At 44.8% G+C, this 26,203-nt stretch overlaps 1 protein-coding gene across 6 annotated transcripts in view; it reads left to right on the top strand.

Annotated features, from left to right (window-relative positions):
- Positions 1-26,203, top strand: part of KCNIP4 (potassium voltage-gated channel interacting protein 4) — a 406,334-nt gene that overhangs the window by 160,349 nt on the left and 219,782 nt on the right. Inside the window, exon 1 of one of the 6 annotated variants that reach the window (XM_083460633.1) lies at positions 23,261-23,585. The exons of 4 other annotated variants lie outside the window; for them this stretch is intronic. In XM_083460633.1, the coding sequence (XP_083316759.1) occupies positions 23,528-23,585 (58 nt within the window). In that variant the 5' untranslated portion in view covers positions 23,261-23,527. Of the gene's footprint in view, positions 1-23,260; positions 23,586-24,209; positions 24,232-26,203 lie in introns of those variants that run through there. One more of the 6 variants, XM_083460626.1, reaches the window with a different exon arrangement.

Below are 26,203 nucleotides of genomic sequence, written 5' to 3'. Positions count from 1 at the left end.
GGAAGTCTTTGCTACTTACAAGTACAGTGGTACCTCTAGATCAGTGTTTCCCAACCTTTTTTGGGCAAAGGCACACTTGTTTCATGAAAAAAATCTCGAGGCACACCACCATGCCAGATGGGGAAAGGTCACTTTTTACTTATGTAAAAAAAAAAAAAAATAGTAACAGCATAGAAGGTAATGGTTAGGCTAGCATCCCTCTTCCAAATATGCTAGGTTTTTATTTGCAGGGACTGTTCTACATGGGAAAGCATTCAGCACTGTCATTCTCCCATCTGCCATCTGAATTGGTACTATTCTGGGTCAACTTACTCTGCTGCATGTGTAGATGAAAATGGCACCAAGTGTGGGGGAGGGGGCAGAACAGGTTTCAGATACAGGATATTAAGCATACACGTACTTCAGATTGAACTGGTTGCTTGCTTTGCAAGTTTTCATTTCCCAAATGACTGCCTTGGCAAGCGCAATACCTACCAGGCTCAACGCCGGTCTCGTGCTGCCGCTTCCCGCGCTCTCAAGGACCCGGGAGGAGGAAGGCGTGAAGGGAATCCCGAAGGCGCGAAAACCTCGCGCATGCGCAGGCCTTCCGCCTGCGACAGCCCAGTAGGCCGGCCGAAGCGAGCGGCGATGGGATGTGGGAGGGAGCTCGCTCGCCGCCCCGCGTGTGCCTATGTGGGGCACGTTACAGCCCCGTGACGTCAGCGCCATGCAGGCAGCCAGGCAGGCAGACGGCAAGAGCCCCGCACTGGGCGGCCTCTCCTCGCCGCTGCCGCCCCGCCTCTCGCCGCCCGACTCACCCGCCTCCCTCCCACGGCACACCAGGCAACGTCTCGCGGCACACTAGTGTGCCGCGGAACACCGGTTGGGAAACACTGCTCTAGATATGAACGGGATCCCTTCCGGAGCCCCGTTCACATCTAGAAGCAAATGTAACTAGCGATGGCATGTCTGCGCGTGTGTGCGTGTGTCGCTTTTCGCCACTTCTGCACATGCACGTGATGTCATTTTGAGCGTCTGCGCATGCGCAAGTGGCGAAACCTGGAAGTAACGCACTCCGTTACTTCCGGGTTGCCATGGAGCGCAACTCGAATGCGCTCAACCCGAACCGAAGGTATGACTGTAGAGACCTTTGTACGTAAAATCAAAACCAATTTCACAGCCCTCCAAAATGGTCTAATGACCTCATGAGCTTCCAGTATTTACAGAATGTTTCAGGCACAGGGGTAAGAACATGGGTCAGCAAACTTTTTCAGCAGGTGGCTAGTCCCCTGTCCCTCAGACCTTGTGGGAGGCTGGACTATATTTGGGGGGGGGGAATGAATGAATTCCTATGCCCCACAAATAACCAAGATATGCATTTTAAATAAAAGCACACATTCTACTCATGTAAAAACACCAGGCAGGCCCCACAAATAACCTAGTGATGCATTTTAAATAAAAGGACACATTCTACTCATGTAAAAACACGCTGATTCCCAGTCCGTCTGCGGGCTGGATTGAGAAGGCGATTGGGACGGATCTGGCCCTCGGGCCTTAGTTTGCCTACCCACGGGTAAGAACATTCCAAGGCAATTCTTCTCATTGCTTGGAGATGGAAATTTCCTGAGGTCCATACAGAAGGCCGAAGAAAGGAACCTCCTAACTTTTTGTAGGACACGGCAGTCTGGTTCTCAGTTGCAGCTATGCGAAATCCTGTAGTATTGCTTTCTATGGACAGCTCCCACTTTTGAACTGGGAGCAATGGTCATCACCAAAGGAGTCACAGGTTCGCTGCCCAAGAAAGATGTAAAAGTATTTTTGTACGCCACAACTGCTGCACGAATTTTAATAGCCAAAAAGTGGAAAACACAAGAATTACCAACAGTGGAAGAATGGCAGATGAAGATGATGGACTTTTTGGAGCTGGCGGATCTCACCGGGAGAATCCGTGACCAGAAAGAAGAGGAAATCAAGAAGAATGGAAGGAATTTAAAGATTATTTGAACAAATACTGTAATATTAAAGATTAGTAGTTAACTTGAAGGTACTAAACAGGCCTAGGAATAAATCAAGATTAACTAAATAAATAAGATAGAGAATGTTAAGAAAAGTTAATAAATTTGATTATAATCGGAATGTTGTGTTTTTGAATAATGATATTGGGAAACTGCTACATTTAGTTACAAGGAAATTCAGATGGAAGAGATTAGAGGAATTCAACTAATATGTTTAAGAAGTTGGAAATTTAATTAATTAATTAACTTTTATTGTTGAAGTGTTTGTGGTTGTATTTTTGGTTAGCATTTGTTATATGTGTTCGATTTCTTTTTTCTTGTTCTTTTATTTTTGTTTCATTGATTTTATAGTAATGTGTTGTATTTGTATGAAACTTAATAAATATTATTTGGGGAGGGGGGATGGAATCACAGGTATGGCACATTGTGTGAGTCCATAGTAGAGAAATACTGAGACACTGAATGTCTCAGTGAGGAAAGAAGAATAGACAGCAGAAGGCTGCCTTGCCCCCACAATTGAAGGGCCCAGGGCCCCGTGGCTTGCACATGTGATTTGAGCACACCCCTCAGTGTGTGTGCATGGCTGCTGTGGAACTTTGAGGGGGCCCAGCCCCTTCATTGAATTTTTTTTGGGGGGCTGGGCCCCCTACTTGGTGAGCCTGGCAGAAGGAGGGAAGGAGCTGATTCACTCAGGGCCCTAACAGCTGGTTCTCAACCTGTGGGTCCCCAGATGTTGTTGGACTACAACTCCCATCATCCCTGAGCTCTGGCCTTGCTAGCTAGGGGTGATGGGAGTTGTAGTTCAACAACATCTGGGGACCCACAGGTTGAGAAAGGCTGGTTAGAGTGAGCATCTTGCAGGGTGGCTTTGAGTTGGAGGTGATGCACACAATCAGTTTATAAACAAGAACAACCCCATGCAACATGGGCACATTTCAAGAAGAAAAGGAGTGGAGAACAAGAGAACAATTTCCTTTTCCAACTCTACAGATCTGCCAAAGCATTCATCAAAGGGAAGGGTTATGTAGACCTCACTGGTGCTAAATTTAACTAGGTCTCTTCCTGTGCCTCAAAAAAATTGTTGAAATAGGCCTTTTTGTTGGGGAGTAGGATATTTCATGAAGAAGCTTCTCCATTTCAGTTCATCTTCCCTAATATATAAACCACCCTTTGTAGGGAAAAAAGTAAAAGGTAAAGGGACCCTGACTATTAGGTCCAGTCGTGACTGACTCTGGGGTTACAGCGCTCATCTCGATTTATTGGCCGAGGGAGCCAGCGTACAGCTTCTGGGTCATGTGGCCAGCATGACTAAGCTGCTTCTGGCGAACCAGAGCAGCGCACAAAAACGCCGTTTACCTTCCCACCGGAGTGGTACCTATTTATCTACTTGCACTTTGACGTGCTTTCGAACTGCTAGGTTGGCAGGAACCGAGCAACAGGAGCTCACCCCGTCGCGGGGATTCGAACCACTGACCTTCTGATTGGCAACCCCTAGGCTCTGTGGTTTAACCCACAGCGCCACCCGCATATAAATGTGTCCTATTACAAATGATTTTTTTTGTTACTTTACAAAAGGTTCTTTTTCAAGGACGCTGTTGAAAAATCTTCCAAGAGCCATATGCAAGACAAATGTCAGCTCTGTCGCCTTAACTTAGAAACATGTATAAATACATTGTAAATGTACACTTGTCTAATGTTGTAATGGGGCTTTGTGATTTTGTTGTCCTAGATTTTCATAATTTGTTCAAGCAAGTCACTGCCTGAGTCTGAGAATGCTTTCTTGCAACATAGCAGGCAGAATCAGGTGAACCTGCCTATTTTTGAACGGACTAAGAGTGCTTGTGTTACTTCAGTTATGCAGTCCTGTGCATGTTATCCCAGAAGCAAGTCCCACTGTGTTCTGCAGTAGAATTGTGCTTTAGGGTTGCAGCCTTCAAAGACTTTTGTCAGTGTCAACCCTTTGCTCTCAGTGGGACAACTCAAGAGGAGGCTATTGCCTGGCCCCAGCTTTTGCAGCACAATTGCCATTAGTCATTTCCCTAGAAGGCAAAGCTCACGCCTCATTAACCAACATATTCTCCAGATCCATTCTCACAAAGCTGAAAGGCTCAAATAAATGCGCAAAACATCACACAGACCTTGTTCTGGAAAGGTGGAATGCAACTCTCCTATATATAAAAACACATCTTAAATTTCTGTTTGGAAAAATTAGGATGCCCCTTATTTCTGTCAAGCAGTTTTAGCAAAGAAACTGCCCTACGGTTTCCTTGTTACATTTTGAGAACATTGCGGTGTAAATTTACAAAGCTAGCATGTTTTAAGGTTGATTTCTGCCTTTCCTGTCCTGTGAAGGAAGATATAAAGATCATATACTGAAGTCTCTTTCGGCCCCCAAATTCTCACACGGGTGTTTCTGGCCATATGTGAGAGAGTCATTAAAGTGTTTGTTTTTATCTAAGGTGTTGGATTAGATCTGGGCCAAGTTATTTAGGTGACCTTGAGCCAAGCATCTCCCTCAGCCTATCAGACTTCACAGGGCAGTTGGAAAAATACAATGAGGCAGGTGGGGGACAACGCTGCCTTGAGCTGCTCTGAGGAAAAGAGAGTTATACATAATACAGTGGTACCTCAGTTCTCAAATGCCTTGGTACTCAAACAACTTGGAACCCAAACACTGCAAACCCAGAAGTAAGTGTTCAGGTTTGCAAACTTTTTTCGGAAGCTAAACATGCTCTGTTTTGAGTGCCACCCTTCCGTTTTGAGTGTTACGCTGAGGTCTGTCTGTTTTTGCTATTTATTTTGCATTTTTCTTCTTACGGTTCTTTTTTGTTTGTTTTTATGACTGTGTGGAACCCAGTTCAGCTACCGACTGATTTATTGTGTGACTGCAGTATATTGTTCATTGCTTTCATTTTATGGTTCAGTGGTCTTGTTAGATAGTAAAATTCATGTTAAATTGCTGCTTTAGGGGTTCTTTTTAAAAGCCTGGAACGAATTAATCCATTTTGAATTACTTTCTATCGGAATGTGCACCTTGGTTTTGGAATGCTTTGGTTTTGGAACGGACTTCTGGAATGGATTAAGTATGAGAACCAAGGTACAGTGGTACCTCTGGTTGCGAACGGGATCCGTTCTGGAGGCCTGTTCGCAACATGAAAAGAGTGCAGCCTGAAGCGCCGTATCTGCGCATGCGCGAGCGGCGAAACCTAGAAGTAACCCTTTCCAGTACTTCCGGGTCGCTGCAGGACGTGACCTGAAAGAACGTAACATGAAGCAAACATAACATGAGGTATGACCGTACCACTGTAAAAACAGTGTTTTTTTCTGGGGATACTGAAGGGTATACAGTGGTACCTCGAGTTAAGTACTTAATTCATTCCGGAGGTCCGTTCTTAACCTGAAACTGTTCTTAACCTGAAGCACCACTTTAGCTAATGGGACCTCCTGCTGCTGCCGCGCTGCGGGAGCAGGATTTCTGTTCTTATCCTGAAGCAAAGTTCTTAACCTGAAGCACTATTTCTGGGTTAGCGGAGTCTGTAACCTGAAGCGTATGTAACCTGAGGTACCACTGTACTTATTTCTTGGTGAGCACTGGTACCTTTCTCTCTTTCTCTAAAAAAAATGCACTGTATAATAAATAGGATTCATTCCCCGGAATTGGGCTGAATTTTGCCCTAGCTTAGAAAAGTTCTGGCATAGTGCTCATATCAAACACCATTATGCTTGTGTGAGAGACAGAAAGAGAATGAGAGAGGTGTATAGAAAACGGAGTCAGTGTTCATCTGTTTTGAAGTAAGAATCTGGCCTAGAAAGGTTTGGAAGACAAATCTTTATCATCCTGAATGGCACCCTGCCCCCCTTTACAGTAGCGGCAGTTTAAATCACACAACTCAATTAAGAGAAATGTTGCCATTAAAATGCAGCACAAGCTCCTCCGTTCTTACTTTGCATTAAAGAGTTTTATGAGGTGCCTCTGTCAAACGGTGCTGTTTGAAACAGAAGTAGTGGTGCTTAATTGGCATTTACACGCTTGCTTACTTTGTTTTGGAATAAATCCGCCTATTACTGAGGGCCAGCAAGGTCTCTCCCTAAACGAGAATGCAAAAAACCAACAAACCAACAGTAAATGAAGCTTTTATAAGTTACTGCATTTATGTCCTCCTTGCATCCTGCTCATTAACCAGACAAAACATTTTAGAATTTCATATTGGATTGTTGGATGAGCTTGATTCAAAATTAAGTGATCACCATCATATCAAATAATGAAATCTATTATCTATTATTAATTGTTCAATTCTGGCTCATTTTATCATGTGTTGAAACAAGGTGTTGTTGTTTAGTCATGTCCGACTCTTCGTGACCCCCTGGACCAGAGCACGCCAGGCACTCCTGTCTTCCACTGCCTCCCGCAGTTTGGTCAAACTCATGCTGGTAGCTTCGAGAACACTGTCCAACCATCTCGTCCTCTGTCGTCCCCTTCTCATTGTGGCCTCCATCTTTCCCAACATCAGGGTCTTTTCCAGGGAGTCTTCTCTTCTTATGAGGTGGCCAAAGTATTGGAGCCTCAGCTTCACGATCTGTCCTTCCAGTGAGCACTCAGGGCTGATTTCCTTCAGAATGGAGAGGTTTGATCTTCTTGCAGTCCATGGGACTCTCAAGAGTCTCCTCCAGCACCAGAATTCAAAAGCATCAATTCTTCGGCGATCAGCCTTCTTTATGGTCCAGCTCTCACTTCCTTGAAACAAGGTAGCTGGAGTCAAACCTTGAAATTAATGCAGAATTGTAAAACCCACTAATATTTGCTTTCAAGTTTCTTGCCTAAGCAGAGCCCTTTCAGCACTGACCAAACATCTCCATATGTCTGAAATATTTCTGGGGCACATTTTTAAAATTTAGTCCACCATGGCTTCATTTCTATGTATTATCTTGTTTTAAAGATCACAAGTAGGCCACAGGTTTACATGTTTCTTCCCCCTACTTCCTGACTCAGATGCCTGTCCTCCTTCTCCAGCCTCAGCCATGGTTTTACACAAAGCAGGTGTTCCATCATAACTAGGATCTGAAACCATCTCCATTTGCAAGTAAGAATTTAATTTTTGTTGGGCTGAGCAAGAATTCAAATGGGAAGGCAGAGGACAAAGAGATATATTCTTACCTGCTTGTGTTATAAGAATTTTAATGTCTTAGATATATAATAAATGTTCATAAATGTACCAAGCAAAAATGTACATAAATATATAAACCACATGTCTGAAGCAGCACCGGAAGACTTTCCTGAAACCATTTTGACTCCCAAGCTGACCAAATGTTTCTCTGCAAGGAGGGAGGAGGTGAAAAAACCTTCCTTGTTACAGGAATTTAGTAATCACCATTTCAAAGGAATGGCCAGACTACCAGGAAAGGCAATCAGATAAAGCATTATCAGATAACCTGGCAGACAGGAAAAACAACAACATTCAAATTTCTGTTGTAGACCACCTTTTCTGTGATGCAGGTATGATGCTTGTGGGGTGGTGGTCTTGGGTTACACCCCTTCTGTGATGTATATATGATGTATGGAGGGGTGGTCTTGAGCTCCAGGGCAGGAAATTTAAAATGTCTATATAAGGTCAGGCACACCTTGGTTCTGGGTCCTCCTCTGTCCTCCTGCGTGTGAGGGGAGCACCCTGTTGCAACAGCTTTAATAAAGACCAGGCTTACTAGCTGCTTTGCTTCTCAATATTCTCTGGTTGGCCTCTGTTATTTTCTCCTACCAATAGGGAACCTATGTGAGGACTCTGTATGGGCTTTTGGATACCCCATAATGGAGGAAGGGCAGATTTTGTTTATAACACTTGCCCATGGTCAAACAAGGAAAAGCACAGAGCTGGAGGCTGTGATGGCTTTGTCCAAATAACAAGTTATTGCGTTTCCGATAGTCCCACAATTCGTAAGGTGCACAGTAGAAAATGATGCCATTTTGGGGTTTCCTGACATAAAATATCAAATCTGACAGGATTTGATGGTGCCTTTCCCAAACCAGACTTCCTCACTCTGAAACTCTCTGAATTAAAAACATATATCATAACACTTTGGTGGTATTTTTTTTTTGGGGGGGGAGTATTAAATTTAGCTTAAATTCTAGTCTAGCTTTCCAGCAGACCAATCCAAGCACGGTGGGGAATAGGATACTGGATCTCTTAGTACATCCAGGAAAGCGTATTTGCTTGCAGAATCCATGTTTAATTTTGCTTTTCTTATGGGGTATTCTACAGCATCGTGTACTGATCTGAGTGTCCGACTGGGTCTGGGGAGACACAGGGTCCACTTCCCATTCAGTCATTAAGCTCATTGAGTGACCTTGGGCCAATCACTTGCTCTCTGTGTGAGTGTCTGGAGGCGGTTGGAGGATGGATGGCGGCAAACAGATTGAGATTGAATCCTGACAAGACAGAAGTACTGTTTCTGGGGGACAGGAGGCGGGCAGGTGTGGAGGATTCCCTGGTCGTGAATGGGGTAACTGTGCCCCTGAAGGACCAGGTGCGCAGCCTGGGAGTCATTTTGGACTCACAGCTGTCCATGGAGGCACAGGTTAAATCCGTGTCCAGGGCAGCTGTGTACCAGCTCCATTTGGTACGTAGGCTGAGACCCTATCTGCCCGCGGACTGCCTCACCAGAGTGGTGCATGCTCTGGTTATCTCCCGCTTGGACTACTGCAATGCGCTCTACGTGGGGCTACCTTTGAAGGTGACCCGGAAACTACAACTAATCCAGAATGCAGCAGCCAGACTGGTGACTGGGAGCGGCCGCCGAGACCATATAACACCGGTCTTGAAAGACCTACATTGGCTCCCAGTACGTTTCCGAGCACAATTCAAAGTGTTGGTGCTGACCTTTAAAGCCCTAAACGGCCTCGGTCCAGTATACCTGAAGGAGCGTCTCCACCTCCATCATTCTACCCGGACACTGAGGTCCAGCACCGAGGGCCTTCTGGCGGTTCCCTCACTGCGAGAAGCCAAGTTACAGGGAACCAGGCAGAGGGCCTTATCGGTAGTGGCGCCCTCCCTGTGGAACGCCCTCCCACCAGATGTCAAAGAGAACAACAACTACCAGGCTTTTAGAAGACATCTGAAGGCAGCCCTGTTTAGGGAAGCTTTTAATGTTTGATGTATCACAGTATTTTAATATTCTTTTGGAAGCCGCCCAGAGTGGCTGGGGAAACCCAGCCAGATGGGCGGGGTATAAATAATAAATTATTATTATTATCAAACCAAGGTGTTTTGCAAGGATGATAAAATGGGTGTAGCGAAAACTAGAGCCATGATCAAACTGGAAGAAAGGTGGGTTACATATAAATAAAAACAAATTACCGTATTTTTCGCTCTATAAGACGCACCAGACCACAAGACGCACCTAGTTTTTGGAGGAGGAAAACAAGAAAAAAAATATTCTGAAAGCAGCAATCCCTCTTGCTGTTCTGACTTCTGGGATAGCTGCGCAGCCTGCATTCGCTCCATAAGACGCACACACATTTCCCCTTACTTTTTAGGAGGGAAAAAGTGAGTCTTATAGAGCAAAAAATACGGTACATAATTCTGCAGCGTTCCGCAAAGTTTATATCTAGCACTTAACACAGAAAACTCAGTTTACCTCTTTTGTTAAATACCGTCGGCAACTGTCATTTATCATGAACTACATAACATCAAACTACGTATTGTTTTTAAAACATTCTTATGACCTTCTCAAAAATTCCAGATTTTTGTTTTTGCTATAGAAAACTTCCTTTCTCTGCAGATGAAGCTTAACAAGCACACTGTTTTGTAGTCATTAGCATTCTGCTGATTGAATTTGATTATTTGCCTCAGGACTTTGATGTGAAATGAATGGCTTTTGTGCAAAACGTTTTGCTGAGAGGCCTTTGTGTGCCTATAAATTGAATGTATTGATGCACAACTTGAAGCAAATTGCACTTGAACAGAACAAGCCCCTCCTGCTGTAAATAAATACACAGGGAAATTTATTGTTTAAGCTGAATTTTCAAAGTTCAGGTCTGCTGGTAAATGTCTGGAGGTTTTTGTGTTTTTTTTCTCCTGAATTGCTTTATTCATTCATACAAATTCAGTCAGGGGATTTCAAGGTGACCACAGTATGACTGGTAGAGAAATAACATTTGTGTGTATGAAAGTTAATGTGACAGGAACATATCCCACTGACTGTGCTATTTTCCCTGTCACAAATCCCACTCAGAATTCATCAGGGTCAAATTTCTAAAACTCTCCTAGCTACACAGCACAGCTTTCTAGCAATGAGCTAAGGCACATGTATGAAAGGAATCTTTTGCCCTCCATAAATTTCATCAGAGAAGAGCTATAGATTAGTAAGATCTGCATGTATGTCATGGGGTAGAGATTATGGGTCATTGGAGTCTAAGGGAAGTTTTACAGTTTAGACAGCAAACATGCTTTCTACTTGCACAGCATTCTACCAGTGTTTACTGAAGCACACATGTAAAATATGTGTGGCATTCATTCATTTTAAGAAACTTTAGCAAATCTGGGTAGGAACCCAATACTTATGTACATATGTGTATGTTTTGTTGTTGTTTAGTCGTTTAGTCGTGTCCACTTCTTCGTGACCCCATGGAACAGAGCACGCCAGGCACTTCTGTCTTCCACTGCCTCCCGCAGTTTGGTCAAACTCATACTGGTAGCTTCGAGAACACTGCCCAATTTCTTGAAACTACTTAAAACTACTTAAAACAAAACATATGTGTATATCTTTCACAATTCATACCAACTGGATTAGCCAATTTGGTGCCCTCCCCTCATACCTGACTATTAAGCCATGTCGGCTGATGGGAAGACATAACTTTAGCTACCCCTGCTTCATACATTTAACTGAAGGAAAGTAAGCATGATATCAGTGTGTGCTTCAATATGTGCTCATATCCACAATGTGTTCCATTCACCGTGTTTTATATATATATATATATATATAGAGAGAGAGAGAGAGAGAGAGTGTCCTCATAAAAAAAACCCCCAGCATTTAACTGTTCCTCTTTAGGACAACACATTTGCGTGGACAGGTGGAGTCCCCTGATCCTGAGCGGTCCGTCCCCCCCGTCATGTGGAATAACGACTCATGACAACGTGCTATGGGATTAAATTGGCCACAACTTTATTAAATTTCAAATGTGAGTAGACCTTGGCTCAGGCATTGGGCGTTCTCCCTCCCCAATCCCCAGCTGGGGACCTAGGGAGCATCAGGGTTATCCAGTGTGTGGGGGGGGATGGGCCAGCTCTGGAGAACATATGTTACGCCGCCGTCGCAGGGGAGAGCAATGACGACCTTTCGGCATATGGTCAAAGCCTCCCTTCAGAAACCCCTTTAACGGGGAACCCTTATATCGCCACCGCAAAGAGGAAGATGGACTAAAGGATTCCGCCCAAGGCCTGATACCGCCAAAGTTGTGACGTTTTGCTACGGGAAAGGTGAAACCTGCCAATGCAGGGAAATTCCTTTCCGGCCCTTTAACAGCGACCTTAACGTAGCAGCGCCCACATACCTGTGAAGAAAAGTTAACCTACAAAACCTGTGAAGAAAAGCTAACCTGCAAAGGAAGACATTAACTGAGGGTGGGCAGGGTGGGAGAAGCTCTGGAGCCAAGTGAGGATTCCCAGGTAAGATCCTCCCTCTATTGTGTGGGCAGGTAATCCTTCCCCTACCTGTCCTGGTCTCCTTGGCAACGCTTCCCCCAGGTGGGATTGGACAACTGACTGAGGTAGGCGGAGACCTCCAGGTATCCCACCTGAGGGAAGGCAAACCAAGCCTATGCTGTTGGAGCCGCTCCAGATCTAGGGGCTGCGCGCGTCCATGCAAAGGGCGCGCCCCGTTTTAAGTGTGGAGCGGTCATTATCTTTCTACGCATAATGCATTTCCATATTAAATATTACTAATTATTCCAGGATAATAGACTTCCTTTTCAAAGCTTTTCACCCATCATTTCAGAATTTCCAAATTTGTTGATTTTGCTGTATATTTACTCTCCTGAATTGCATGTGAAGACCCCCAAAACCACCCCCAAAGGAAGACACAATAGACACAGATTTTAGTTTAAGGTTTTTGGCATCAAGTTTTGGCCACAACTTTATTGATTACAGCATGTGAGTGGTTGCTTAGGCATTGGTTCCAGACTACATGTACCTGCACGGTGGCAGGAACAGGACTGACACTGGACACCACCATATGTCAGTAAGGGAAAGCATCCTGGGGGAGCGAGAAGCTGGTTTCGATCTCACAGCTCACCCCAGATGCTCCCAGGGGCTCTGGCGTGGCCCTAGCCCCTTGACAGGGTTCGGACAAAAGCAGGGCGAGCCCTGGATTCCTTTAACGGAATTCCCTGGCAGCAGCAATGGAGGGGCAGGCACAGCCAACCACATCCCCTCCCCAAAACATTGAACCAAATGCCTAACCACCAACCTTACAAAGTTGTGACGATCTGCTACACGGTGGCCAAAAACCAAGTGGCACCAGACAATCGGCCAAATGGCAAAAATCCTACCTGGCCACCGAAACAGACGACCCCATAGAAAGGCATAGGTAAAGGTAAAGGGACCCCTGACCATTAGGTCCAGTCATGGCCGACTCTGGGGTTGCGGTGCTCATCTCGCTTTATTAGCTGAGGGAGCTGGCGTACAGCTTCCGGGTCATGTGGCCAGCATGACTAAGCCGCTTCTGGCAAACCAGAGCAGCACACAGAAACGCCGTTTACCTTCCCGCCGGAGCGGTACCTATTTATCTACTTGCACTTTGACGTGCTTTCGAACTGCTAGGTTGACAGGAGCAGGGACCAAGCAACGGGAGCTCACCCTGTCGTGGGGATTTGAACCGCCGACCTTCTGATCTGGAAGTCCTAGGCTCTGTGGTTTAACCCACAGCGCCACCCGCGTCCCTATAGACAAGCATAGCAAGGCCATAAGAACAACCCTAAATATAGGGAGAGGAGGGTGGGTGATCCGCTGCACGTTGCAAGAAAGTGAAACTCTCCAGCGATGTGCAGCAGCTTAAGTAGCCCCTCAGCAGCCGATAGCCAATCCAACTGACCAAATTTCCGCCCCAGCAGCAGAGGGGCAAGCAATGGGGTGTTGTGGCCATCCAAACGGTCCCGCCCCACAACAGGTAGGCAGTTTCTGGTGATCTCTCCGCAACACCGTCCTCCATGATGGAGGACCCGACTTATAGGAATTTGGTGGGGGTTTTATGTGGTTGTCAAATGCATTCAGCTTTTTTATAACACATCAACATAATGTGGAATGTCAGAATGTCAGATTTTTACGAACTGTAGCAGATCTAACAAGTGTTTAATAATTCAGACTGAACTGAAGTTTCCTTGTATCTCAAGCAGCAGAAAGCTTGCTAGATCCTAGTACAAAAAAAATATGTATTCAAAACAGAAAATATGGAACAGTAATGCTTTGGCATTATTTTGAGTTATTTTTAATACTATATCTAAAAGAACTATTAAAAATGTAATTAAAACATAAGAAAATGCTTTAGTTCAGACCTGCAAAACTATTTGACCCAGTAAGCCAATTGCTGCTCAGTAGCCATGCATAAATAGGGACGCGGGTGGCGCTGTGGTCTAAACCACTGAGCCTAGGGCTTGCCAATCAGAAGGTCGGCAGTTCGAATCTCTGTGATGGGGTGAGCTCCCGTTGCTCAGTCCCAGCTCCTGCCCACCTAGCAGTTCGAAAGCATGTCAAAATGCAAGTAGATAAATAGGTACCGCTCCGGCGGGAAGGTAAATGGTGTTTCCGTGCACTGCTCTGGTTTCACCAGAAGCGGCTTAGTCATGCTGGCCACATGACCCGGAAAAACTGTCTACGGACAAACGTCAGCTCCCTTGGCCAGTAAAGCGAGATGAGCGCCGCAACCCCAGAGTCGTTCATGACTGGACTAAACTGTCAGGGGTCCTTTACCTTTTAGCCATTCATGTAGTATGGGCTGCCAGGTGGTAGTTCTGGCAGTTCCAGACAGGCAAGAAAAACTCAAGGTGGCCTGCGAATGGCTGATGGGCAACTTGCAACTACCTGAACATGTTGTAGCTAACGCTGCTTTGCCACCACAAATTAATCCTGAAATGTTTGCATGCACCACACATTTGCATGAGCTGTAAATTGGCTGCGTGTCAAAAGACAGCCTTACCTGAATATTAGTAAATATGAACTTTACAAAACTGCTTGCCCCACCACCATAGCCAATGTTTGTGTCTTTAACAATGGCTTGGTCTGCAAACATTAACAGGGAAGTCTTTATCTCCCTGAGATACAACACAAAAGGCCACATTCATGGAGAGCAAAATTATTTTTAGACAAATAATTTCAGTCAGCCTCAGGCACACTTGGCAGTGTACTATAAATAGAGTCCTTTGCTGACACTGCTGGGATCAGTAGTATCTGATGATGCAATAAAAATAAAACACTGTAGTATTCTTTAACATATGCCAGATGAGAGTGCAAGGCAGCTTCACAGCATTGTGGAATATTTGTCACAGTTTTGCTTGCCCACTGGCAAGAGAAGAAGTGGCAGTGCTGTCATTTCTTACCAGTAAACAAGACTCGAAAATGTGTGACTACTTCAATTTCATCCAAGGGAACTGTTATGAATCAGTGTGCAGGCAGGTAGGGTCTCAGCTGGCGTACCAGATGGAACTAGTAGACAGCTGCTCTGGACGCAGAATTAACCTGCACCTCCATGGACAGCTGTGAGTCCAAAATGACCCACAGGCTGCACAGCTGGTTCTTCAGGGGCACAGTTCTTCTTGTTTGGCAATCACTCGTAGCTGAGTAATATCGTCTTCCATGAACACGGTTTTAACAGTGAGTCTGTAAGTGACTGTGGAGGCCAATTCTGGATCCACATGTCTTTTCACAGTGGGGACATTGGTTTCTGGGTGGGAGTTGATCACAGTGTGGATTTGCAAAGAGTGCCTTCCTCTTAGCACGTTTCTCCCTTGTGTCCTGAGTTCGAGTGTCTTCAAAGCCCATGACACATTTAGTAAAGGCTGTTCTCCAATTGAAGCACTTGAGGCCAGTGTTTCCCAATTGTTGGTGTTTATACTACATTTTTAAAAAATTGCCTTCAGACAGTCTTTAAGCCTCTTTTGCTAACCACCAGCATTACGCTTTCCATTTTTAAGTTCGGAATAGAGTAGTTGCTTTGGAAGACGATAATCAGGCATCCGCACAACATGACCAGTCCAACGAGGTTGATGTTGAAGAATCATTGCTTTGACACTGGTGATATTTGCTTCTTCCAGTACACTGGTATTAGTTCACCAGTCTTCCCAAGTGATGTGTAATTTTTTTTGGAGACACCATTGATGGAATCTTTCAAGGAGTTGGAGATGGCATTTATAAGTGGTCCATGTTTCAAAAGCATACAGTAAGGTTGGTAGTACAATAGCTTTGTAAACAAGCATTTTGGTTTCCCTGCGAATGTCCTGGTCCTAAAACACTCTGCACTTCAATTGGTTACCCCATTCAGAACCAGGGTTCCCCCCACCAGCCAGAAACAGTTAATTCAGATGTAGCTTGGAAAGGCTGTGCTGCAAAGGGGCAGCATGGATAGAATTCATTATCTGGATAACTATTCCCATGCCGTGCACAAACCAGAGTACTTTCGCACCCAGTACTTCCCGGTGAACGCTGCAGTGCTATGAAACAAACTTGGAAACAAACTTCTTGCAGTGAGCAATGACTCCATTGATTCTGCCCACCATTGTGGGTGTCCCATCCATTGTGATGGATGTCAGATTCTGAAGCAGCAAGTTAATTTCTGTGGCATAGTTCTTGAAGGTCAGAAATACACCCTCACTTCCTGTTTTTCCCTTTGCGTGTTCCAGAAACTTTCTTTCACTGTAAAAAATGCTGAACAACATGTGCACCATAACTGCTACTTGCAAAATGTCACATAGGTCAGTGCTTTCATCAAGACAAAGTCCAAAAGACAGACAGTTATTTACATCACGCACCGGCTGATGTTTCAGGTCAGCAGAGATGGCCTCCGCTCTTCTTGCAACTGTGCGTCTAGGCACCTGCAACTTCTGCATTAATACATTTATGTCCTTTTGATAGGGCAAAGGCAGGTGGCCAAAAAGGTTCTCACTAGCAGTTAGAAGGTCCTCCCTTCGCTGCTTGTTCATCCTTGAAGGGTCCCCTCCACCCAGAAATTGCATGGGGGATTTTAAACAAGGTCAGCGTAGCACTTGCTTCGAGCTACGGATCTTGTGAAGAGAGACAATAGCACTTTAAGTTTTGTTTTTCGCTTGTTGACCTTTTCCCGGACCTCAGAAGCAAGAGGAACGTTTTGTGAGGAAGTGCTATGTGTCGTGAATTTCACATTGCACTTTCTGGAGAAGGCAACAGCCACAGAGCAGATGAAGCAAATCACTTTCCTGGTGCTTTTTTTTAAAAAAGACAGAACTCACCAGAACTCAGGTGAGTGCCATTGTCATTATAAGAGAACAAGGGAGGTGTTCACAGTGAGTTCTGGCACCTCTTTTTCTAGAAAAATAGAACTGTGCTTTCTCTTTCATAGCCTAGAAAGCAGAACTTCTCCCATTCTTTGTTGAGGATGTTGGCCTTTTTGTCTTTTGGCCCCCTCACTCTCTTTAAACCTTCATATAGCATTAAAAAATAGCACTTCAGTTCCACTTCTATTCACAAGTATTGCCAGACTTAGCAACAAATCCATATTAAATGCTTCCAGGTAAAAATCCCAAGCTCAACTTTCTATAGCAGGCTTCCTCAGCCTTGGCCCTCCAGATGTTTTGAGACTACAATTCCCATCATCCCTGACCACTGGTCCTTCTAGCTAGGGATCATGGGAGTTGTAGGCCAAAAACATCTGGAGAGCCAAGGTTGAGGAAGCCTGTTCTATAGGCACTGAATGAATATGTCAACAGAATACCAGAAGAATATGTCACCAGAAGATCCAATAGTAACTGGTGAGCAGGGCACAAAAGGACACTCCACTAAGCCAAGGAGTGTGTTGGAGAATATTGACCCCTGCACAGTCAAAGACCTATTCCACCCCAACTCCCATCCCAAGCACTGTGGGCATGAAGCTCTCAAGTGCCATGATGTATTTAAGAGGGTGAGCAGCTAGCCTTGGCTCTTGAGTTAGCATCTCCACTTGCACTGTGGTGAGGGCACTTGATGAGTCTACGAGGGCCCAGACCTCCTTGCCTCAGACTCTCACTTGCCATATATATGGGCTAATCAGCCATAGGTGGCACCCAATACAACACCCTCCTTCCAGAGACTGTCCTTGCTTTATTCAGGCTTCTCCCCACCCCTTGGGGCCTGTGACGTTTATAAGTCATCACCCCCCAGCTGGAGGCTTGCAGCCTCTTATCAGATCCACCTTTCCTCCATCACTTTGGCCACTATCTGAGTGGGCTTTCCCACTATTGAAGATGGTCGACTTAAGAATGTAAGGTTAAAGTTTCTGTAAATGGATCAGTCTAGGAATCCAACAATTCAATACAGTTGTTCACGTGAAACCAAACAGTGTAATCAGCTAGGAAGTGGCTGTCTCAGTATTTAGAAATGTAAACTGATGGATGGGAAAGTAACAAGGAACCTTTATGCAGTAGCTTGAGGCAGCAGACAATCTCAATTCTTTAAAGAGCAATCGTTAAAGATTTATGAAATTGATTCATATCACTTTATGACAATACACTAAAATTAAGTGCTGATTAGGGACGACCTTGTGGTACTAACTTAATATTGAACGGATCTCAGGAAGAGTTGTGTTCGCTCAGCAAGTTTTGAATCAGATTAAGTCACTTCAGCTGCCCCAGAGTGCTTTAATGGTCTGTTATCGGGTTGAATGGGCAGAGCAGTCTATAGGTGGGTCCACGCAGCAGTTTCCTCCAGCAACCGCAGCCACCAAGAAGGATCTGATATTTCCCAGAGAAGGAAATGCATTCACTCACTTGTTCAGCAGTGAACACCCAGAGTTCGGAAGAGAAACTGCCTCCAGGAGCAGAGTTAGGAAAGCTATGGTCCTCCAGTAGGGCAGAGATGATGGACGTGTAGTCCAATGGCATCTGTTGGGCCACTCCTGCTCTGGAACCTCAGAAGAACATTGTTGGATCAAACTGAATGCACCTGTCATCCAACATCTTGTTTTCAGGGCTCAGTCAGATCTTCTGGGCACCCACAGAGGGGCATGAAGGCCAACCTGCTACTTGCCACAACTGGTTTCCAGGCTCTGTTGAGACTTGCAGAGTGGTACGCTTTTGCCTACACATTTTGATTTCAAACTGGTGATACGTTGCCCAGAGGCATTGGGGTAGATAAAGAGCCAGCCTCCTAGCCCAAAACTGTTCTTCACCATGTCCTAAATACTTGTGGTTAACTGTGGTGATGTTACCTTCCACTGACCTTTCCTGCTGCTGATCTCCACTTAGAACTTCTGGGTTGCTTTTTCATGCTTTGATCCTGGCTGAACACAGTCTTTGCTTTTCAGATTACCTTTGTCATGGCGCTTCTGACCTCGCGTCTGTTGTTAACTGGTTGTGAGGAGTTTCCCTCAACATTTGCTGAGGTCCTGCCCTGATCAGAGCAGAGCAGAACAGTCACCAAGATATGCCAGATACGAGGCAGAAGGCATTCTCTGTAGCAGCGCTACTTCTGTGGCATTTGTTGCCACCCAAGCTCTGTTAGAGAGCAATACTGCAGGCTTTCCAAAATATTCTGTAGGCTTATCTCGTTCCACCTGTCACAGGTTTTATCTTGAAAGAGGACTTATATTCTACAACTGGGCTTGCCTAGAACTTCAGACGCTTGGGTTGACTGCTTGTTTTATCTGTTGTGGTTTTTAAAAAATCATTTTACCCAGGAATATTTTGTGACTTTAAAACACACATTTCCTGTGTTTTATTCAAATGTTTTATGTACAGTGGTACCTCAGGTTAAGAACTTAATTCGTTCTGGAAGTCTGTTCTTCACCTGAAACTGTTCTTAACCTGAGGTACCACTTTAGCTAATGGGGCCTCCCGCTGCCTCCACCGCACGATTTCTGTTCTCATCCTGAAGGAAAGTTCTTAACCCGAGGTACTATTTCTGGGTTAGCGGAGTGTGTAACCTGAAGCATCTGTAACCTGAGGTACCACTGTATTGTTATGTTTAACTTTAGATTCTGCAATGCGACAAATGCTTTAAAAGGCATTAAATGGGTATAAGAACTTTGGAGTTTGAACCAGTTACCGATGGCTGGAGCCTAGTACCAAAATCCTTGGCCATATGCCTTTGCCCTGCCAAGATAGTTGCATCTTCCAGCTTCTCTGCACTAACTCCCTGCTTTTGACAACATCCATAGCATCCAGTCGCAGCCTCTTTTCTGCCACTCTATGCAACCTATGGTGTTGTGTTTTAAGGCAAATGCTTTCTTTTGCTAAAGGCTTTGCTGCCACACTGTGGGGGAACAAAAGCTCTACACGTGTAAGCACAGTAAGTCTGTTGTCTTTCCTTGGGGGAGATGCTTACAGTTGTATTTTGCAAAGGTTTCATTTGAAAACAATATGATACATAACATTAAATAGGCTGGATTTACAAGTGAAATGGTAGCATAAGTCCGGGGGGCGGAATGGGAATTTGGTTGGCTTTGCTTTTTCAATTTATGGTGTCTTAATTTATGTTGTAAACTTCTTAAGAGTTTTGTTTAAAAATTGCTCAAATAATAATAGTTAACTAATAAGCCTTAAAGAGACAGTGTACTATTTGAGGCAGGGATCAGTCTTCTGTTTATGGTACTCTCTAACATACTATGCACACTTACACTGCTATGTAAATAATACTGAACATTTGTAGGGTGGATATGTGTTTTCTACTTGGATAGGCTGTAGTCCCAAATCCAGCTTGCAGATAAAGAACTGTAAGATGGATGAGTGTGGCCTTGAAGTTGCTCATCAGTCTTCTTTGGCAATCACTCGTAGCTGAGTAATATTGTCTTCCATGAACACGGTTTTAACAGTAAGTCCGTAAGTGACCATGGAGGCCAATTCTGGATACACACGTTCTTCCACAGTGGGGACATAGGTTTCTGGGTGGGAGTTGATCACAGTGAGGGCTTGCCAAGCGTTCCTTCTTCTTAGCTAGTTTCTCCCTTTCGTCTTGAGTTTGAGCGACTTCAAAGCCCATGACACCTTTGGTAAAGGCTATTCTCCAATTGAAGCGCTCATAGGCCATTTCTTCCCAACTGTTATAAGAAAAAACTGCTCCTTTTGCATGTCGAGGTCCCCAGGTCCACCCCAATAACTCACACATCACACAGAAGTTTTTGTTTAAGATTTTTGGCATAATTTTGGCCACAACTTTATTAAAATACAAATTTGTGAGTGGTTGCGTAGGCATTGGTTGCGACTATCTGCCCCCACTGTGGGGGACAGACTGACATTCCGCACGATGCGAAAGTCAGAATGGGGGAATACACTTGGGGGTTACGCGGAGCAGGGAACCTGCCCTCACCCCAAATGCAGCCAGGAGCTCTTGCAGTGGCCCGAGCCCCCTTGACAGGGTGGACAAGCAATAGTTAGCTCCCAATTCCTTTAACGGAATCCCTTGCAGCAGCAGCATTAGAGGGGCAGGCACAGCCAATCCATGCCCCTCAACCAACCAAACCATAAACCAATGCCTAACCGTGAACCTTACAAGTTGTGATGATTTGCTACGCAGTAGGCAAAAACCAAATGGCCCCAGCCAATCAGCCAGATGGACAAAATTCCTACCAGGCCCCCGCTCCAAAGCAGACGACCCCATGACAGGCATAGCAAGGTCAAAGCGAACAACCCTATTCTAGGGAGGGAGGGACGGGCAATCTGATGCACGGGCGAAAAGAGGAAGCTCTAGCCTCGTGCAAGGACTTTTACTATTTCTGGCTGTCAATCAAAAAATGGCAACATTAACTTCTTCCCAACAACAAGGGAAGCCCCAATCGTATCAGTGGCCAACGATCAATTAGCCCGCCCCCCAACTTTGGAGTGTCCTGGCAGCCCCCACCGCAACACGTGCTCTCCATGAAGGAGAACATGCTTTCCCTTTATGGGGTATCCAAGAACCCGTACAGAGTCCTTAAGTACGGTAGGTTCTCTATTGGTAGGAGAAAATAACAGAGGCCAACTAGAGAATATTGAGAAGCGAGGCAGCTAGTAAGACTGAATCTTTATTAACTGTTGCAACAGGGTGCTCACTAACCACACACAAGAGGCAGGAGGGACCCAGAACAATGGTGTGCAAGCCCTTATATAGACTTTTGAAATTACCCACCCTGTAGCTGAAGACCACCCCTCAAAACATCATACATACATCACAGAAGGAGGCGGGCTACAGCAGAAATCCTGTCTGGCAGGATACTGATAATGGTCACTTGATTGCTTTACCTGGGCAACCTGGCCATTCCTTTCAAGATGCTAAATACTTAGTTCCTGAATCCAGGTCACAGGATCACCTATTCAAATACAAATACGCCCTTAAGACAGGGTTTGTGAGCAAAGAGACAATGGGGAGAATATTTGAGGTTACTGGAAGAGCCAAGATGGCTTCAGGATTGTTCTCCTGTACTATTTCAGACACATGGTTTATATGCTTATGTTTATGTTTGCCTTCTACATTTATGAATGTTTATTTTATATATATATAAGACCTTAGAATTCCTATAACACCAATTGTCAGTGTTTATACATTTTTTTTTAGATATGCCTTGAGACAGTCTTTAAACCTCTTTTGTTGAATGCTGGATCATGAGTATTTAGCACTTGGACAACAAACTGGGCAGGCACACAGGTCAACTGGTCCCAGTCTTCCTCACTACAGTGAGACAGTATTGTATTAGTTTTTAAATTATGGAAATTATTTCCATGCATGCACTCATAGGCATATGCAAATTTTATGCAAATCTGTGCCATACTTTTGCTAACCAATTTCCTAATTTTTGGCAAGCCCTAAGTGCCCACCTTATGCCTCTGCATGTTCAAAACACTTCATACCTTACCACAACTGTATACAGCTACTTGGCAATATTCTCCTTATCTTACTTATTTTCTATACTGCCCTTCTTCTGATGATCACAGGGTGGTTTACAATATATAAACACAAACATATATACAATAATAACAAACAAAAACAATACCCACCTCCCAGTTTAAAGCATAGCTGTCAACTTACAGATTTGATAATAAGGGACCAGCAGCCTTGAAAATAAGGGATCAGCAGCCAAAATAAGGGATTTTGCTTAGCTTATGCACGTTGGGGCTGCTGTCGTCCTGGTGCAAGGAGTTCCATCAGCCCTTCCCTGCCCAAGAGAAAGGGAGGGAGGGAGGGAGACTCTCGCCCGCCAGCCTGGCATGAGGCGGTTGCGGCGCCGCGGTGGCCGCTGAAGCGCCACCCTCCTGCGTCCCTCCCCATCCCCTCCTATTCCTCCTCCCTCAGGCCGCCTCCTCAGCCGCCTCTGGCTTCCCCTGGCAGTGCGGCAGAAGTCTCGCAAGAGAGGGGCTGCCTGCCCGCCCGTCGCCACCCGTCTCCTCACGACACGCCCCGAGGGAGAAAAGGGAGAGACGGAGACGCGGCAGCTTATGTGCGCGCTCTCTCTTGCGGCAGAGGACCCCGAGCCGCTGCTTCCCTCCTGAGCCAGGCGAGCATGAAACCTGGGAAATTAAAGGGACATCATCAATCCTGGACAGCAGTGGGACACAGCACTGGGATAAGGGAGTTTCCCACCAAATAAGGGACGGTTGACAGCTATGGTTTAAAGGGCCATAGATTAATTAGCCAGGGGCCTGGGAGAAGAGGAATGTTTTCGCCTGGTGCCTACAGATATGTAAGGAGGTGTACCTCCTTTGAAAGAGCATTGCACAAACGAGAAGCCATTGCAGAAAAGGCTCGCTCTCTTGTTGCCGCCCTCCAGACCTCTAGCGGAGGAGGCACAGAATTACAAGTGGGCTTATGTGTGGTGATTGAATGACTGTGCCTTGCTTAAGAAGGCACCTTACCTGTTGAACTCACAACTGAAGTGAGATTTTACTCCAGAGACTTCCAGGCTCACACACTTATCTGTTATATTGCCTTAGCTCTCAGCTTTCCACTAATATAACCAGCCCACTAGTAAGTGCCAAAGTATAAAAAATTGCACTGTAATAAGCACTGATTCAGAGCTTTCTTAAAGTAGCAGCAGCTGCAAGCTCAATTAACCTACATGGCATATAGACAATGGGGCTATATGCTGTCTTCCATTCCAGCTCTCCCTTTGCAGCAGGTCTCTGAACTCCCCAAAGCATGTGAATCGAAATTAGGAAGCTAGAGAGCACAGCTCTTAAGTATGTATATTGCTAACAGATGTGATGCAGGCAGTTAAGGAGTCTGAAGCCTTGTTACTTGGCTGCAGAATTCTCCTGTGCTTGGTTTGCAAGAGTCTATTGTTTTAATTGCACTATGTGATAAAGGAAGTTCTAAAGTGAAGGATCAGCAAGTTTGGGGCTGAAGTTTGTGGAGATGGGAGCAATCTTGGTGACCTTTTTCATACTTGCAAAACAGAGGAAGTACAGCAGAGGTAAGAGGCCGGTGCTTCATTTGCTTTTACACATTTGTAACTGGTGTGAGGAATGTTGTCTGCAAAACCGTTTGTTTTAAGAATTATTTGCTTGTGCCACTTTTCGCTATGTTTAAAACTTCCACAGAATATTGTTCAAAGCTGTGGTCCTGGGAGAAGGTGTGCTGCTTGGGGCCCCAGTAGTAACTAGACTTGGATGTGGAAATGTAACATTGGAGCAGGGTTTTAAGAATTGGTGATTGTGCTTTAAAAAGAAAAAATGCTGTGTGTGTGTGTGTGGTTTTTTTTATAGGTGAGAAGCCTTGATTCTTTTGGTAGGTTTTAATTTCAAACAGCGTAGTAGTGGCCCAGAGGTTAAGTACCTTGAGAAAAGGGTTTTTTAAGAGACTCTATAACTGAATTAATTGTTCAGGTCACATGTGAAAAGAAAACAGGAGTAAATGTTCAACTGTCTGGGATGCCATGAATTAAAATAGCAAAATAGCATTAGTGATGGTATTATCATCCTTTGATGATAATTTTATTATAAGAATGAAACATTTGGAAACGTCAGCTTTAGAATGCATTCTGCTGGGGTGCACAATGTTTTCACTTGAAAATCATCCACGTTGAAATGAAAGCCAACCTAAACAAGGATTATAGCAATGTGAGCTTATATCTGTACTTCCTTTTCCTCCTGTTCTCATGTTTATCTTCATGGTGATCATTCTAGGCTACAGCATAGTAATAAATATATATTTCAAGACTGTTTTGATGTGTGCTGAATTTTCTTGTAGTTTTGAATTGGCTTTGAGAAGTAACTAGGCTACTAGACTCTTTTCTTAATAAAAAATAACAATAATTTTAAATATAAAAGGTAGTCAGTTTTCTTTAATCTTATCATAAGCATCTTGGTAGCTGTTCATGTTTGATTGTATGCAAAGTGAAAGCAGAGAAAGGCATTTAGTGTTTTGCCTGTTGTATTTTCACAAGGATATAGTTTTCAAATTGAAAGTTATACACAAGACTTCATTTGTAACACATGGTTCTGCTGTTCCGCTGTGCTCAGTGGAATTTGCCTTTTGGTAAAGGGCCACAGAATAACACCTTAGATAACTACTGGCCTGTTTTATGAAAGTTGCAAGTGGTGTGTTTATAAATTCTGAGGATGCTTGGATTGCTTTAATCAAGCATGCTTTAATTACCTCCAGGCTGGACTATTTTAATATACTGTATGCGGGGCTATGTTTCAGGGCAGTCCTGAAGTTCTAGTTGGTCCAAAATGTGGCACTTGACTTGCCAGTGCTCACAGGTCAGAATGCACAACTCTACTGTTGTATCCATATAGTTCTGCCTGGAAAGCGTGTTCTCCAATAAATGAGAGCACGTGTTGCAGTGTGGGCCACCAGGCCAGGCCTCTTGTTGCCAGGCAGGTTAATAGTTGTTGCCTGGCATCATGATTGGGTAACCAGGTTGCTGGGGCAAATTGTATGTTGCAAATTGGGTGGGTGGGACCATAGTCTTTAAATATTGGTGCACTCTGGTTTCTCTTTCTCTTTGCAGAGTGCATCGGATCACCTGCCCGCCCACCCTCTTTCCGGTTGACCTTGCTTTGCCTGTCATGGGGTCGTCTGCCTTGGCGCAGGGGCCTAGTAGGAATTTTGCTATTTGGTGATTGGCTGTGCCATTTGGTTTTTGCCTACTACTCAGCAATTCGTCACAACTTGTAAGGTTGCGGTTAGGCATTGGTTATAATATGCTGGTGGTGGAGGGGTCAGGCTGGGCCTGCCCCTCCTATTGCGCTGAAGGGAATTCCGTTAAAGGAATCCTGGGGCTTGCCATGATTTCGTCCAATCCCTGTTATGGGACCAGGGCCGCCCAATCCCTGTTATGGGAATCCTTGTCATAGGACCGGGCAGGCAAGCTTTCGGGGAGCTGCTGGGGTGAGCGGCGTGGGTCTGACGCTTAGCTCAAATGACCCCCAAGTTTGACTTTCTCTTCTACTGGCTACCGATCGGACCTCGGGATGTCAGTTCTGTCCCAGGCGGGGGGACAGATAGTCATAACCAATGTCTAAACAACCACTCACTGATTTTGTATTTTAATAAAGTTGTGGCCAAAATAGTGCCCAAAAATCAAAACTAAAATTACGTGTTATGTGTGAAGTTATTTGAGGGGTGGCCTGGGGACCTACACACGCAAATTAAGATCAGTGTCAGAGGCCTTGCTCTCAGTGTGATCTTGGGAGATTTGGCAAGTGAGCATGAAAGAGAAGACCTTTGAAGCGGCCCTGCAACTCTGAAATGCTCTTCCATTTGAAATTCATCAGGCTCCGCCTTTGTGTATCTTTCCTAAAAACTGAAAATGCTTTCATTTCGATGGGCGTTTAATATGCAGCTGTCAATGTTACTGGAACAAGTATTGGTATATAACAAGCCTTGTTGCTGCCAGCTTTCTGATTTTGCATTGTTTGAAATGTGGGTTGTATTTTGTTCCTGCTTTTAGGAACTGGTGTACTTTTCTTGATTATATAACAGCTTTATGATTGTGTACTCTGCTCTGGGCACTTCCAAATAAAACAACAGAATATAAATAAATCTCACATTGATTCAGGCCTCAGAGCATGCATAATTGCGCAA

The sequence above is a fragment of the Podarcis liolepis genome (genome assembly GCF_965112155.1).
Source record: "Podarcis liolepis genome assembly, chromosome: 9".
Classification (NCBI taxonomy): Eukaryota; Metazoa; Chordata; class Lepidosauria; order Squamata; family Lacertidae; genus Podarcis; species Podarcis liolepis.
The sequence above is the reverse complement of the archived record's forward strand: the minus strand, read 5'-3'. Positions and strand labels throughout refer to the sequence as shown.